At 48.7% G+C, this 17,641-nt stretch overlaps 1 protein-coding gene across 1 annotated transcript; it reads right to left on the reverse strand.

The window, feature by feature from the left end:
- Positions 1-11,321: 11,321 nt before the first annotated feature.
- On the reverse strand, positions 11,322-16,033 carry sgcb (sarcoglycan, beta (dystrophin-associated glycoprotein)). The gene is made up of 6 exons (XM_036522338.1): positions 15,986-16,033; positions 14,860-15,069; positions 13,076-13,261; positions 12,784-12,975; positions 12,425-12,556; positions 11,322-11,653 (listed from the first exon to the last, which is right to left on the reverse strand). The coding sequence occupies exons 1-6, from the start codon at positions 15,998-16,000 to the stop codon at positions 11,444-11,446; spliced, it is 945 nt and encodes a 314-aa protein (XP_036378231.1). The 5' UTR covers positions 16,001-16,033; the 3' UTR covers positions 11,322-11,443.
- Positions 16,034-17,641: the final 1,608 nt, after the last annotated feature.

Below are 17,641 nucleotides of genomic sequence, written 5' to 3' on the forward strand. Positions count from 1 at the left end.
AGCCAACAGTCCATTTTCTGCCCCTTCTGGTGTTTTGGTTTGGCCTAATACAGCCCTAGTGACCTCAGAGTACAGTGTTATTGTAAACTTTTTTCCTTTGAATTTATCTCTACCCTTGACCGCAGATCTGAGACCAGATTGCCAACCTCTGTTCCTAACTCCTGTTAACCACCATTTAGTGTAAGAATTTGATTCTGATCCAGGATCAGTTCCTAAAGGCTGAAGGTGCCTACACTGGGCTGAGGTCACATGGTTTAAACCTATGAAAGGTGCATGCTCCTTTTAGGATGTATCTGATGGTCAGACTCATTTAGGTCTTTGTCTGAGGCTGCAACGCTTGCATGTGTCAGAAACAGCTGCTCCTGTTGGATGAGCTGGGCTTTGTGGATTCACTGATCTTTACAGTATGTAGATCGCCTGATACAGAAGGCTCTGTGAATAGGAGGAGCCTTCCAGATCAGGTGGAGACCGGTGAATGTGTGCATCCACCCCGTAAAGGAATAAATAGCCCACAGTCTCAGCTGGGCCAGGGGTGAATTTACAGACAGTTCTACAGCAGTGTTGATGGGAGCTGTACTTTGCCACTAGTTTAGTTGTACTTCCCAACCTTTAGCCCTGGACTGCATCTCCCATCAGCCTCATCACCCCTGTGGAGAGGTGGTCTGTTCTCTCTATGGGGGTGCCAGGACCTAATGCGGGTCAGGTGAGACCAGGTCATGTTACCATGTTTAAGACAAGAGGCGCTCTGTCTGCTGTCAGTGACTGTGTGCTTTTGCATTGCTGATGTAGGAGAGACAGTGACTGTTGACTGTATGTATGTGTGGATGTGTGTAAATGTGTCTGTTTTCTCTGTAATGGATCTCTGGCCATATAAAGGGGTTTATTAACTATGTGTGCTGTCAGGATCAGTCTTTGCACTCCATCTCACTGGAGTGCTGTTTGGAATACGCAGGAAGTCCTGTGAAAATCATGCTGCTCAACACACCTCACATGCAGCTTTTCACTCTCAGAAGATTGTGCATACGTGAACGTGTTTTCGAGTGTTCTTGAGATGGTCTGTGTTTGTGTCTGAGAGACGCTATTAAATATAATGTAAATTGGTTGTCAAGGAATATAGGGCCACCACATATAAGAATTGCCTGTTGGTGGGTGTGTGTGAGAGGGAGAGAGAGAGCGAGAGAGAGTATGCTCATGTGTGTGGATATGCACACAGTGCCCTCCATATTTTTGAATAAAAACATGTATTGGTGGGTATTTGAAACCCACAGTCTGACCTGCAGAATGACCTGGCCACAGTACTCAGGGGAAGCTTCTGTAAGGTTGTGTAAGCTTTCAGCAATTCCCCTAACGTGGGGAATGAAGCGTGCGCTCTCAGGACAATCCACCGTCAGCGGATTCAATCGCCGACAGCGGCCAACGGGCAGCAGGGCAGACTGCAAATATTGGGCACATTTTGGCAAATTTCACACGGCTGACCTCCACCGGTCAGGTGATGTCTGCAGAAATACCACATCAATACAGTCACATAACTGGCCCTGTATTGCTTTTGCTGCTGCCAGCTCATTCCGCTAGAACGTGATGCAGGTCCACACTCGAACCCATAAACCCACCGAGAAAGAATGTAAAAAAACCTCACAAACTTTTCTCATCTTGTTAAGCTTTTATTGCTGTTCATTGGTTGACTTGGTGAAATGGTAGTTTTATATATACATGTACATGGCATAATGCTGTTTCTGATCATATTCTCATGGTGTGCTCCATGTTTTGGGGGGGGGGGGGGGGTAAATGGCAGTTAGGGTTTACCGCTCTCATACACCTGCAATAAAGCCACCCCCCACACACCCCCCCATCCCTCGTCCTGTGGGCAGCCGGTCCCCCGGGAGTTTGGACCTCAGGTGCCCTCTCCGGGTGAGGGATGTGGTTCGGACCCACCCTTCTCTCTGACTTGTGGAGCAGCTTATCGCTCGGGCCCAGGCTCGGTTGGAGTACCTGCCGCTCTAAGAGGAGACGGCATATGGCAGTGCTGAGCCTGGCTTGGTTCTGCTCAGGAAGCTGGGGGGGGGGGGCACGGCTGAGCTCTCTGTGTCCCTCTCTCTCAGGGAGACAAAGTTTGAAGCTGCTGTTTTATTCTTCCAGTGTTCATCAGAAGCAGAATGTATCATTTTTAAATCACTTGAATGGATTTCTGTATTGGCTAATGATTGGATGAGTACTGGCGAGTACTGGCAACTTGGCTCTAATGACAGCGTTTTCGGGGGACAGTAGAGTCTGTTTTTGGGTCTGAATCAAGAGGAGCTCTGAGCAGTGGGGTCCGGCTGCCTTAGGCCTCGCTCCCCTCGTCTGTGTGGGCCTTGGAGAGGAAGGGATGTGTTACCCCCAGGGTTAGGGAGCTCGTGCTGAGGTCAGGGTCACCTCCACTGACGCCCGACGAGCTTGGCTGGACTGGTCCCTGACCCTGACTGCTGGGGGTGTCCTCTGTCTCGCTGACCCCTCCGCTCACTGCAGCGACGGTTTCTGTGGTAACACTGTCGTACAGGTGTTCTGTGGGTGGCGAGGGTGCACCAGACCAGGTGAGGGCGGGGCTCGGGGTTTGCGGGTAGCTCTCGCCCCTTTCCCTGCCTGCTGCTGGGGGTGTGGGAGGGTGGAAGATTGGGGTGAATTTATCCATGGCTCTCTTTTTCGGGAGGAACAGCGCCCCCTTCCTCCAGTCCTGCCTCTGCCCCTGTGAAGGTGCCCTTGCCGGGCTTTGGGGTGCCTCAGCCACGGGGCTCGGAGGAGGCGTTTCGGGACCCTCCTCGGGTAGGTGATCTGAGGGGGAGGAGAGGGAGCGCACCAATAGACTCCTCCTGGGCTTTATGGGCTGAGGCAGATCTCCCTCAGGCAGGGCAGGGGTGGACCAGACAGATTTTCTCACTGAATACTTTTGAGTCAAGATGCCAGCTTCTGCGATTTCCCTGTTAGCAACGCTCTCGGATGCAGAGCCCAAACTGGGCCAGGGTGAACTCTCCAGTATGTCTGCGCTGTAGCCCCTTCCGTTGCTGGCAAACCACACCCCCTCAGGAGCCCCGCTTTCTGCAGGGAGGGGCCACGGTACTGTGTCTACGCCCCCCTCAGACCCGCGCTGCCCTGACCACATCACCTTGTCATCGAACGTAATCCAGTCTGTGCTGCTGTGTGAGCTATCCAAGCCGATAGTCACCTGTTTTCCACAGACGGGGTCTAGCCGCTCAGATGGATTTTCCCATGATGCATCGCTGGAGATGGGAGTCCTGCGGGGGTCAATGTGTGTCTCTGCAGAGTGCTCTCCCTTGTCCTCGTTCTCAGGGTTCAGGGTGAACTGTGCAGGTCCTTCTGTCTCATTCATGGGGTTCAGCTTGGACTGTGGGGATCCCTTTCCCTCATTCTCAGGGTTCAGGTCATACTGTGAGGGTGCCTCTTTCTCATTCTCAGGGTTCAGTGTGTATTGTGTGGCTCCTCTCTCGTTCTCGGGGTTAAGCATGCAGTGTGTAGGTTTGTCCCTCCTTTTGCTGAAGCTGGAGCTGGAGCTGGAGCTGGAGCCGGAACTCCACTGCTTAGGACTCTCCGTGCTCCTCAGGGCCTCCTCAGTGCCCCGCCCTCCCCATGCTTCTGCTGCTGATTGGTCAAAAGGAGACCAAGGCTCTTCCTTCAGCTGCTGGGCCAGGGTGAAACCTGAGAGGTCACGATGGCTCATTCTGACCGACTCATCCTTGAGAGAATCGCTGAATTCAAAACTCTCTCCGCTGTCATTCCAGAACTCTGAATCAAAGTCCGGGTCAGGCCGGTTCAGCGGGGGAGGGCTCTCACTCCTCCTGTACCAGTCCGCTGTGAACTCCCCTCCCGAGGGGGACACCGCAGTTCGATCAAGGCCGTCTTCGTGGTCATGGTCAAACTTCTGATTATGTTGATCTGAGCCGGACGTGCTGTGGTTCTCCGCTTCCAGGTCATCAGGGTCTGGGATATGTTCAAACTCCTCTCTGTGGAATGCAGCCCCCACTGGTGGATCAGGAATATGCTCAAACTCCATTCTGTGGACTCCGGTGCCCCCTGGTGGTTCTTCCTCGTAACAGGAATTTGATCGGTCATCGCTCTTCCGAGTGGTGGCTCTGTCTGCATCTCTGTCCCCGTGGGTCACTGAGCTGTGCTCCTCAGAGGAGCTCCGCCGCCCCAGTGAAGCTGGGACAGGGAAGGAGGTCCGCACTGTGGGGATGTTTTCATACATGGATGACTCTGTTCCCGGCGGGGAGGCGTTTTCGGGGTGTCCAGCTGGGTCGGGGAGGACGGTGACGTAGTATGGCATATTAGCCTCTCCCCGCCCTGCCCTTTTCCCCTCAGGCTCCTCCCACTCTGAAAAGCCCTCGTTGTGGTACGCCGAGGTCTCCGCAGGGGGTCGTCTCCTGGCTTGAAGCTCCGCCCACAGAGCGTCCAGGAGCGGCCGTGCCAGGGCCCCCAGGATGAAGGCGCCTGCAAAGGTGATGAAGACGGACAGACAGATGGCCAGGGCGAACTCTGACTGGCTCCTCTCACCGCCTCTGGGATGAGGCCCCGCCTCTCGGGGAAACCGCCGCCCCCCCGCTCCGACCCGCCCACGGACATGTACGCCGAACACCGACACTGCCTCCTGATTGGCTCCTGAGGTGCACACATACAGCCCCTCATCGCGCTCAGTGGTGCCCCGGATCAGCAGGCCCCCAAGCGCGTGCCGACGCCCATGTGGCGTCCACCAGTGTGCCCAAGTCAAATCTGCAACACAAGCACCAGCAACAGCCATCATGCCGCATGGGTTACACTGCAAAAAATCTCACCAAGCATATTTGTCTCTTTTCAAGTCAAAATATCTCTTTACACTTAATATAAGACACAGTCACCAAACAAGCAAAATTTCCTTGAGATACAAGGACTTGTTTTTAGACGGTGCATCTTGAATATCTTGTTTGGTGAAACTGTCTTGAAAACATCTTACTTTGAGTGGTATATCATATTAAGCAAGCCTTTTTGACAAGTCAGAAGGTTTTTAAACTGCATGACACAAAAACACTTCCTAATACCAGTTAAAAATGGATGAAAATTAGTTTTTTTCCACCTTATTTTAAGATCCCTTTCAAGAAATCTTAGCAAGTGTATTTCCACTAGTTCCATTAGCAGATTTTTGCACTTATTACTGGCAAAAAACACCTTGTATTAATTATTTTATTTCTTATTTTTGAAGGGCTATTTTTTGCAGTGTACAGTTAGCATGGGTGCTTCACAGAGGGAAAAAAGGAACTTTTATGGTCCTAAAGTATGTTTTATAACCACATTCTAATGTATTCAAAATCACATTTTACCCGCATTCCAATAACATTCTAATCCAAAACCAAAGTTTGCCTGCATCATTGATACTTGGCAGTGCTCTGAGAGTACACATAGAATGTGATGAGAGTATGGTTTTCCAAGAGGCCCATGGTAAGCTATTGCCTTAGTGATGTTATTTTTGTAGTTATTACTATTTCATTATGAATTTTGAATTATTGTACTCACCTTTCCCCTGATCGGGAATCCTGCAAGGCAACAGAATCTCTGCCCCCAGGTGCACAGTCACCTCCTGGAGAGACCCCTCCCTGTGTGCTGGTGTTTCACAGGTGAGATCGGAGTCATCCAGGTGCAGCAGGTCTCTCCCCGCCACGCGGGGTGGTTCCGTGCACGTCACCTGCCATGCCGAGCGCGGTCCGTCTCGGTCGAACGCCATCCACCTCCTCACGGTGGACAGGTTACAGTCGCAGCTCCAGCGGTTGCCGCTCAGGTCCACCTGTGTGCCCAGGCTCCGCAGCGACAGGTAGGCCATGGTGGGAATCGTGGTCAGTGCGTTAAAGCTGAGATCCAGAACCTGTGAAGAGCAGTTTCAGAGGTAATGTGCATGAGCAGGTGTGTGTTTTGCGGTCGGGATTCGTGTGAACTGGTGTCGAGAGTCATTGAGTGCAGTGCAGATGTACGTAGGTGCAGTCTAACAGGTACAGGTGTGTTTAGGTGCACTGTAACAGGTAAAGGTGTGTATAGGTGTAGAGTAACAGGTATAGGTGAATATAAGTGTAGAGTAACAAGTATAGGTGTGTACAGGTTTAGAATAACAGGTGTAAGTGTATAGGAGCAGTATAAAAAGTATAGGTGTGTATAGGTGTAGAGTGTCAGGTACAGGTGTGTACAGGTGTGGAGTAAGGGGCACAGTTGTGTATATAGATGTAGAGTAACAGGTGTATGTGTATAGGTTCAGTGTAATGGGTACAGGTGTGTATAGGTGCAGTGTAACAGGTGTAGGCATGTATAAGTGTAGAGTAACAGGTACAGGTGTGTATAGGTGTAGAGTATCAGGTACAGGTGTGTATAGGTGCAGCATAACAGGTACAGGTGTTCTACCCTGAGCTCCAGCAGGTCCCTGAAGGTCAGGGGGTGGATGGTGGAGATGAGGTTGTGCTGCAGGTGGAGCTCTCTCAGGTGAGTACAGCCCCGCAGGTCCTGAGCTTGCAGGGTGGAGATGCTGTTGTAGGAGAGCTGGAGCACCTGCAGGAATGCACCTGCCCCCACACCTGCAGGCAGAGAGAGGGAGGAGGAAACCCCTGCACCTGAATCTACAGGACTACGCCCACATTCAGCTGTGGTCCTGTAGCTGTTTCTCATTACAGCAGCAGAAACCATCCCCTCAAGATACAGAACACTGAAGAGATCAGTGTCAGTGACCAATTCACAAGGGCCCAAATTACTCAGCTAAACACGCTGTAATGTTGTGTCAGATGAGCTCAAAGCATGTTGGTTTACACCGGTCTGTTGTTGAGGCTTATCTGCTGTAATTCAAAGTGCTCTGACAGAGAGCCAAAAATGGCCTGGGAGTGGGGTTTGAGAGCGCATGACCCCTCCCTGTGGCGAACAGGACACGTCTGTCTGTTCGTCTGTCTGACGCATGCCGCTCTCTCATGCAAGCAGCCTGAGGAAGTACTTTTGGGTCGGGCCTTTGCACACGTCTCACGTCCCCCATAAGGAATGGAATGTTGGTGATCTTCTTCTGATTGGCTGAAGGGGATTAATTATTTCTAGTGCTCATAACATTTCAGAACAAAGTCCCTGTTACAGAGGATAATTAGTCATCCGCACTTCCAAGTGAGTATGCTCAGTGGAGTCTGTAATGTGTGTGTGTATGTATTTGTGAATGTATGTGTGTGTGCATGTGTGTGTATATCTGTGAGTGTATATTTGTGTGTGTGTGTATATTTGTGAGTGTACATGTGTGTATATATGTGTGTGTGTGTATGTTTATGTGTGAGACTCACCCTCAGGGATGGTCTCCAGCTGGTTCCTCTCCACAGACAGCAGCCCCAAGCGGGGGGCCCAGCTCACACAGGGCCCCCTGCCCCACCCCGTACACAGGGACAGGTGTGTGAGCCGGTTGTGGCTCAAGTACAGGTGTGTTAGCCCCTGCAGTGGGTAGTGTGGGCGGAGGAGGGGCAGCAGGGAGAGGAGGCTGTTGTGGGAGAGGTCCAGGGTGGTGACGGTGATGGGGATCCGCAGGGTGGTGAGCGATGGGCCCACAGAGGAGCAGTTTATCAGGGACCCCTGAGGACAGAGGCAGGGCACAGGGCAGGACAGCCCCCCCTGCAGGAGGAGCAGCAGCACTGCAGCACAGACCTCCCAGCACACTCCCTTCATCACTGCCCGTCCAGCCAATCAGCACATGACCTGAAACTGACCATCCAATCAGCACATGACCTTAAACTGACCAGCTAATCAGCGCACGACCTGAAACTGACAAGCCAATCAGCACACTCCCCCCATCGCTGCTCATCCAAACAAACTGCCCATTTAGCCAATAAGCACACAACATTAAACTGATGAGCCAATTAGCACAGGACCTGAAACTGACCAGCCAAGCAGCACACAATCTGAAACTGAGTAGAGGAACACGAGTCACTTTCCTACACACTTGTAGAGCTTTATGTGACTCTGCAAATGAAACTGAAACGTATGAATGGCAGAGGAGGTGGTATACAGCACAGCCTGCGTGCTCTTGTGTTTTTAGCAGAACCCTCATCAGTGTTCAGCGGCTCCTCCATACAAACAGGATTTCAGTAATCACTGAGGCAGAGCAGAGTTTCTCTCAAAGCCAGTGAACACAGCCCACACTCCCACATACCAGACTGAACAACTCATACAGCCGTGATCAACTACTGCATCTACAAAGACTGACACTTACTGATACTCCACTCCAATATACACACACATCATTCCTAACCCTGACACACAGTGAATCACTGTAACACACACAGATGCACTAATTCTGTCCTGCCTCTTATTTTTCTCACTAAATTCAAATTCATTGGAACATTACCGATGACGTTGAAATCCACACCTAGACAGATATAGGTTTTTCCTGTTTCATACTTTCAGTATGCTGGTAGAACTACATTATAAGACACATAAAATCAGACATGTCAAACACACACAGAACTTACCCCAAAGTACTCAGGTGTCCCGCACCGCTGTGGTCCTGTGACTCCCTCAGGGACAAGACCCGCTATGACCCACAATGCCCCTGTTCAGCTCCACCTGTGACTGCCTCAGGTCAAAGTCTGCTCTGCCTGATGGAGACGATCACAGAGGCCAAGTTCCCTGAGCCAGTCACATGCCTTGGTTAATATCTCACTTGCTTTTCTCAAAACACCTGTGTCTAGTTTCATATTGCACATATGATATGACCAACAGACTGGCAAATATTATCATCCTTTCACTACCAAGTTGTTAGGCAGAAAGTAGCAAATAATTGACATTCTTCCGCAATATCCATTTATGTGGTTGGTTCATGTATGTTACTTTTTTACTGAAAAAAAAAAAATCACATGCTGTGCCTCAGGCCCACAACTGCAGTTCCACACCCTGAACCTGAACCTGCACACGACACCCCAACACTGCACACTGTAACCCAACACCACACATTGTAACCCCAACACCACACACTGAGACCCCAACACTGCACGCTGTGACCCCAACAGTTTTGGATGTGAACAGCTGAAGATCATCCTGCTGTAACATCAGGAAAGTGTCTGATGTTTACGTTACCCTTACAGAAGTCTTGGCTGTGATGAGATGGAACACAACAGCAATGCGTCTTTATTCATAACACTCTGGTGTAGGGTGTAATGTGTGACGGGGACAGACAGCTGGGTGGTATACTGCCAGGCATGAGTGGCAGCCCTTATAGGGGAAAAATACGTACTGCTACAAGTTTATTTCTAAAGTTAATTGTCTGTGAGAAACAATGAGGGAAATATGTTGGCAAAACCTACCACTCTTGTAAAGATTTCTGTCAGGAACACCTGCGTGATTACAGCATGCTCTATGTGAGGAAACATTCCGGTTTCCTCACTGGACCTGAGTGGCTGTGTTTTTCTAACCAGGCAATTTGATATGTTGACGCGCAGACTATGCTGCGAGCTACACTTCCCAGAATACACTGCAAAAGCACTGTGGGGTGAAGCACAGTGGGGAATGCGGCTTAGAGCCTCAGTTCTCAAATTTCCTTCGGGATTAATAACGTATTTCTTATTCTTATTCTTATTCACGATCAAGTGATACCCACCTCTAAGCTTACGTTAAGAAAGTAGGCAGAGAAAGAACACACAGAAATCCACTGATGGCAGTTTTCTTTATTAATGTAAAAATGTGGTGAAGTTTGCATTCCCAACATCACTCACAGCTTCTCAAACATTTTAAAGGTTATAAGGTCTGGGACAGATGGCCATGGCTTTCAAAGCACTCCACGCCTGGCACAGCCCACAGCTCCACAGCAGGAGCTCTCAGGCATAACTAATCCACTTCAGAGAGATGAAAATAGTCCTGTCTGGGACAGCCTAAGAGACAGAAAGGGCCAATCACAGTGACCATAACAGAGACTAAAAGCCAATCACAGCGACTGTAACAGGGACTGAAACCTGCTGCTGAAAGACCACTGCTCCACTGACCTCTATCACAGCGATTTACTCATCAAGACGAGTGACAGATCTTCCAGGTGTAACGGCAGGTCAGTGAAGCAATGGTCTAAACTCTGCGTTTATATTGCTGTTGTGGTTCTTGCTGTTTTCCCAGCGGTGACCGCCAGGGGGTGCCCCATAAAGGTGAAATGGCTGAGTAAGTGTGACACACATGAACGCAGTGGAACCACAGCTGGCTGAACCACAGGGGAAATGTTACACAGAACAACGCACCCACACACAGATTCAGGCTTTCTCCTCTCAAGTGTCACCCAACAAAAATACATCACGAAAACAAACACACAAAAAAGGACGGTATTTGAGTTCCCAGACAGGAGCAGTTTAAGCACCAGTGTCTTACAGATTCAGTTTCACTGAAGGCTGAAGGCTTGGGCTGAACTATGTGTTGTACTGAAAGGAAATTATTAAGGAATTCCAAACTTTTTGGAGCCCTCTGGAGTTGAGTCCACTGACCACATTTCTTGTGTGTAAGAACCACTTTGACATTTACACACATGTTCAGTGGCAGTTATGAAGACCAGACCGGGGTTTAGCACTGTCAGACACCCACAGGACAAGGTCTCCTGTGAGAATCCACCTCAGAGCTGTGTTTCTATGGCAATCATGCAGCCGATGGCAAGATTCAAAGCACAACAATGACACACACACCTGCCAGTAAGGGACCGCTATGCCTCTGTATCTGATTGGCTGTTTTATCTCTTTGTTACTGTGTATGTACGAACCTGCTAGTCAGTGAGGCCAGTGGCAAGGATTAGGCTTCATGAACATTGTAAATACATTCCACAATGGACGCATGTCTCGCAGCTGCCTGTGAATGTCTGTACTTTACACTGAAACATGGCAGAGGCTGTTGCTGGCCATAGACTCTGTGACCCTACAGTTCAAAGTTAGCCGTACTGCTACACTCATTTTCCACTAATACAAAAATACTGCTCTGTCTAAACTCTGCATGCACATGATGTCTGAAACACTTGTAAAACACAGTAAAGCATTACAGAGTCTTTGGCCGAGCAGCGACAGAACACAAAAGATATGCTCTGAGAGATGTGTGTGTGTGTGTGTGTGTGCGCGTGCATTTGTATATACAGTGTGTATGTGTGTGTGTCTGTGCTTCTAATGTTGTTGACCCCTTATGGTTTTTTGCTTGTGTGGTACTCTGCCTCACTTGTCAGTCGCTTTAGATAAAAGCTTTTGAATCAATGTAAATGTAAATTTAGATGTTTCTGTGTGTGTGTCTCTGCGAGTATGCGTGTGTGAGTGTGTGTTTCTCTGTGAGTGTGTGTGTTTATGTGTGCGAGTGAGTGTGTGTTTCTCTGTGAGAGTGTGTGTGTGTGTGTGTGTGTGTTTGTGCTGAGGGTCCGCTCCCCTCCTGTCCCCGTCTCGTCTCCACGGCAGCAGCTGGCTGTGCCTCAGTGGGTGGAGCTGCAGGGGTTGTCGGAGGTCTGGCAGCCCATGTTCTGGTACTTGACCTGCACGCGGAACAGCGTCCCGTCTGCACACATGCACAGCTTGTAGCGCTCCAGACTCTCGTCGAAAAACAGCTCGCCCCCCACTGCCGACGAGTTGGGCATCCGAGAGGGGCTGACCATCACCCACCCATTCAGGACGATGCTGTTCTCCTGCAGGAGAGGATATCCATTACTGCGTCTCCTTCATCATCATCATGATCACCATCGCCATCACCACCATCGTCACCGTCATCAACACCATCAGCATGATCACCATCATCATCATCATGATCACCATCACCATCATTATCAGTGTCACCATAATCATCACCATCATCACCATCACCATCACCATCATCACCACCATCACCATCACCATCATCACCATCACCATCACCATCACCACCATCATCACCATCACCATCATCACCACCATCACCATCACCATCATCACCATCACCATAATCACCATCACCACCACCATCACCATAATCACCATCACCATCATCACCATCACCATCACCACCATCACCATAATCACCATCACCACCACCATCACCATCACCATCACCATAATCACCATCACCATCACCACCACCATCACCATCACCATCACCATCACCATAATCACCATCACCACCATCACCATCACCATAATCACCATCACCATCACCACCATCACCATCACCATCACCATAATCACCATCACCATCACCACCACCATCACCATCACCATAATCACCATCACTGTCAGTATTATCAGCACACACCTGCCAGAGACGGCAGCAGTGACAGGTCCCCACGGGAAGCTCTCCCTAGCATCACGCTCTGATTCAGTTCACTATCCCACAGAGAGGGGGCTCAGTGTACAGGCTGACATGCAGTGGCCACACTCGCATCTCTGCGCATGTCTGCGCATCTCTGCACAGCGGTGACACTCACAGCCTTGAGCTCGATGTCCCCGCCCATGCGGAACTCCACAGTCTTCCCCATGATGAAGACGCCCTCGTTCCCGCGGATCACTGCCTTGCTGTCCCCTTTGATGGTCAGGTCTGACGAAGCACTGCTGGTGATCTGCACACACAGCAGGATATCCGTTACACACACTACATGAGGGAGAGAGGGAGAGAGAGAAGGAAAAAGAGAGAGGGAGAGATGGAGGGAGAGAGAGGGAAGGACAAAGAGAGAAGGAGAAACAGAGAGAGAGGGAGAGAGGAAGAGAGAGAGAGAGAGAGGGAGGAAACAAGAGAGGGGAGGGGGGGTGAGGGAGGGTGTGGCCCCTGGGGCAGGCAGAATCTCACCCTTTCTGTTGAGGCCTTCCTCACATTGAGCACCTTGACCCCCTTGGGCAGGTGGAACTCGTGGTTCTCGAAGTCGGTGCTGAAGAATGTGCTCTGCGTGCGGGGGTCAGTGAAGGACACGCCCAGGTCACTGGTGATGGATGTCTTCTCCTTATCCACACTCAGCCGAGTGGAGCCCTGCTGGAACACCACCTGCACGCACACACGCACACACACAGGTTTAGTGTTCATTGACCGAGGAGCGCAGCAGCTTGCTGGTTGGCTCGTGTTGCGGTCGTGGTGCGGTCCTGACCGGGTTGTTGTTGCCGGTGATGACCAGGTCCTCGTTCTTCCTGCCCCCGACCGTACTCTTGTGGAGCGGGTGGACCACGCCCATGTCAGCCATCTGCTTGAAGCGCAGCAGGCCGCTGTGGTGGAACTCCATGCTGTCGCAGCCGCTGGGCCCGATCCGAAGCACCGTCCAGATCACCAGCGTGATCTGCCAGGGAAAGAGAGCCAGACAGAGATTCAGATTCAGATTCAGATTCAGATTCAGATTCAGATTCAGATTCAGCTTTAGATTCAGCTGCATTTATTCAGCTGCTGAATGCCACACCCACTGTGCAGCACAACCCAAAACCACAGTGTGATTAAAGATTGAAGAAAATTTAGAAGATTAAAGACCGAGTTGTTTTCCCTGGAGAGCACTCAGCAGTGCACCACTAATGTAGGCAGGTCTTTACCCCTTTCGCGAGTACGGTTGAATGGGTGTGATCATTCTACAGTGGTCCCTACAGCGGATGGTTAAACCGGTGTGATCAGAACACTAGATTAGAACAGCTATTTACAAGTGACACAACAAAGCAACATTTGTTCTAAAGCCGCCGCTTTTTCACATAAAAAGTTCCACAAATACAATGTGATGATTTATTTTTCAATGCAGATTCACATAAGTTGCAACATCAGCAGTAAAACACAGTTCTGATTCCCAGATTGTAAAAATTGTAGCTAACTAGGGTCTAGCTTTGAGGAAACAGGGATTTAATGTTAGAAAGTATAGCAAATGCGGCAGTGAAAACTATGAAAAGCTTAATAATGCGTGAATTATTAAAATACTGAAATCCTGTGTATCTGGTTGTGATTAAATATTTCAATACATCAAATACCGAGGTATTCTGTTTTTTTCCATGTAATACTTGCTATTTGAGTCAACCGAGCAGCGCAATTGCACTGATGCATCCACAGAGCAAGCTTATTCATCTCGAAGTAAACAAATATTTGCTATCGGCAATTCATATCTTATTATGTAATTTTGAAATTATATTTCGAAATAAGGCAGTTTGCTTCAAAGAAAATAAAGTCAAACATGCAGGATGCTCCACATAGCACTTTCTGAACCACACCGCACAGGGTAGAAAGTATGTTTATTATGAAGTCATAACCAAATTCTAGAACAGCAGGTGTGTATGAGCTGAAATAAGTCATGCTGGCAGGCAGATGGAAATATTTTACAGCTTACGTGTGAAAGGGTTAATAATCATATAATAGCTGACCAGCCACAACCCTTAACATTTAAGAAGTCGAGTCCAAGTAGCAAACCTTTGCTAACTGATTTTATGTACGCACACATAACAGGACTGCTGTGTAGAGTGTTTTTGCATGTTTGTTTGGTTTTGCGCAGGTGTGAGGGCCGTGGCCTGGCCCCCTCTCGGCCCCTCTCTCTCGGCTCTCTGCAGTGCATCTCCCTGCTGTGCTAATGGGGATGCTTGCCATGACTGTGTGTTACAGAGCTGATAAACTGTCTGCAGCTGCCCACCGTGCCACACGTCACACTGTTATGTGTTGCTGGGGGAAGTTAAAGGACTTTAATTTAAAGCGCTGAGAGAAGGACCACAGTCTCCACCCACACAGACATGTACAAGATACATACCTCAAAGATACAGTAAAGATATGCAGGTGTACAGGTACTACTACAGGTGAGATGTGTATATGTACAGGTGCAGGTGCTGGTGAGATGTGTGTATGTATAGGTGAGATGTGTATTTGTACAGGTGAGATGTGTGCAGGTATGTACAGGTGTGCAGCTTGCGGACTCACGATCAGGTTGATGAGTGCGAGCAGGAAGAGCAGGACGATGACGCACACGGCCAGTGTCCCCTTGCGGCCGCGCAGCCCTGTCTTGTGCAGCCGCTCCTCCTCGATGGGCACATACCCCGCCTTGAAGTTGCTGTTGTGCTCCTTGCTGGCGGCTCGCCGCTCGATGGCCTTCTCCCTCATGGACCGCTTCACGGGCCCGTTGGAGCTCTCCTTCAAAAACACAACGCCGCCGTCAGGCTGTCAGAGAGGGCTTGCCTGCGCCCCTGAAGCCCCAAACCTAACAGCCTTCCACTGCGGGACACCCGTCCTCTGAGACACACTAGCGCGGCCCCGACCTGGGCCCCGCGTTCCAGCGCGGGGTGCGACGATACCACCGGGAGGTCCGGCACGAACGTTGGAATGCAAGGTATAATTCGCGGTGATACTGAGGATTGCCTGTATCATTACCATTGTGCTAACGCTATTTCAATGGCCATACGCATGATAATCACTGTGCTACTGGAGATCACGGAGAACCGAGACAACAACGCTGCTGTACGGCCTAATTTTAACAATCCTCCGCTTCGTTTTGTTTTCCCTTTTCCCGTGTATCGTCCATCCCAAATTCTTCAGCAAATGGGGGTCGGGACGGAGGAAATCAAAATAGCGATAACGATATATGAGAAAATATGACACACCACGAAAATCGTAGATCAGCCTCCTTCAGGAGTTCACTGAACTCGCTTTTCAATTGGCTCTTTCACGCAGGACTAAAAATAGACGAAACGCATTTTTAAAACCAAACAGCTGCCCAACAACTGTAAATATTATCGGGCCTGCTACTAAATAAACAAATTGCGCTGTTTGGCCACACAAACGATGCGCACCTTCTTTGCCGGAGATCGCTGTATAGAATTGACATGAATCGTTTTTTCCATGGGCTCATCAAAACATTATAAAAACCGTTAGTCGCAATTTAGCCCGAGAGCCCGCAGATCGTGGTTCTGCAGATTCTGGAGCAAACACGGAAAAGAAGGCAACGAAGGATTAGCAAAGGCAGTGGTCGCTATCAATTAAAAAAAACAAGCACATTCTATACAAGGAAAGGATAAAGTCAGTATTTTCTTTAAAAAACAAAAAAACAAACCTGTTCGGACGCCATGGTGTTTCTCCCTCCCTCGCCCAGGCGTTTGACAGCTCCGGACAGCCAGTGGAATAAACCATTCCACCCGGGCAAAAAAAAAAAGAAACATCAAAGAGCAACAACAATCTCCATTAGAGATATCGGCAAACACATAAAAAACGTGTAATAAAATAATAAGTTTGATAATAATGTCGCTTAAATTGAAAGCAGTTGAGTAAATATTTCTGAGAGTTCGCAAATCCCATATGGTTTGCTCCGGTGTGAGACCAACCAATGGAAGAGGCGCTGATGGAGATTCCCAAAAAAGAAAGGCCGCATTAAGAATGTACCCATTGATATTTTCAGGACAGCGGTCCGGGAGGTTTAATACTCGTCACAGTTAAGATCAATGGAGGGCGGTCTTTTTTCTGACAAAAAGATTCCTCGATTAAAATGGCTGAATGACTCCCCCTGTGAAAGATATACCTCATTATTTTTTCTCGATGATGAATTGTCTGTATATATAATGAAACAGTTGACACTACCAGCGGTCACATATCCATTACTGAAATGTACTTCAGAATTATAAATAGTAGCCTATACTGTGTAAAATGTGTAGGCTTGACGCATGACTCTATTGACTCTGACTTTCTGAACTAGGCTATTGAATAAACACAAATATAGGGCGGTGTTAAACCATAAACGGGTTATGCGATAGTGATCAGCACCAAGGCAGGTATCCAGAGGGCGCGCCTATTGCCTCTCTAGCTAGACCCTTAAGCGGGCAGCAGTGTAACGTACTGGTTAAGGAGCAGGATTTATTACCGAAAGGTTTCCAGTTCGATTCGCCGCTGGGGCACTGTTGTTGTACCCTTGGGCAAGGTACTTAATCCACAATTGCCTCAGTAAAACACCAGCTGTATAAATGGATAACAGTGTAAAAAAAAAAAAAAAAGAAGAAGCTGTAATTAACGTAGAAATCGCTCCGAATAAGAGCGTCTGCTAAATACCAACAACACAATGTAACGTTGCATGCGGCATTTCTCTCAGGCGAACGAAAAAGAGACCTGCAGTGTCATTCAAGATGTAGAGCTGTGCTTTTCTTTATTTTCTTTATATCATTCCATCCATTGTTGATAGCCTATGGGTTTATTTTGATGACGAAATCGCAGGCTAATTCAATAAATAGGGCCTACCTCATACACCGTCATTGAAATGCAATGACAACAACAACGAAGGAAAATTACTACTACTACTTACTACTTCTACTGTTGATAGTAGATGTTGCTGATGTTAATAATCACTAATAATGATAATTATTAATAATCCAAGTTCATTTATTGGTGTTGTTATCATTATTGTTAGCACCAAATGTTTCCTAAGTGACAAAATATAAAGGCAATATAAAAATATAAATGCAACCTAACTAGCAGTTTAATAAGATCCATGGTTCATTGTGAAGTAAAAAACCTTAAAAAAAACCTTTCCTGTTCTTGACATGCAATCCCTCTGTGTCGTTTGGTTTCACTTACATCACAGAGGACTGTGGAACACCGTGAGCTATAGCATAAGAGTAACGCCTGCAAGAGCAGCAGGTCTTCTGCCCCCGTGTTACTTCTCGCTACAGTAAACAGTGCTCTACGCTGGAATTCCTCTGCACTATCTTGGGAAAACAGCGTT

The sequence above is a fragment of the Megalops cyprinoides genome, chromosome 2 (assembly GCF_013368585.1).
Source record: "Megalops cyprinoides isolate fMegCyp1 chromosome 2, fMegCyp1.pri, whole genome shotgun sequence".
Classification (NCBI taxonomy): domain Eukaryota; kingdom Metazoa; phylum Chordata; class Actinopteri; order Elopiformes; family Megalopidae; genus Megalops; species Megalops cyprinoides.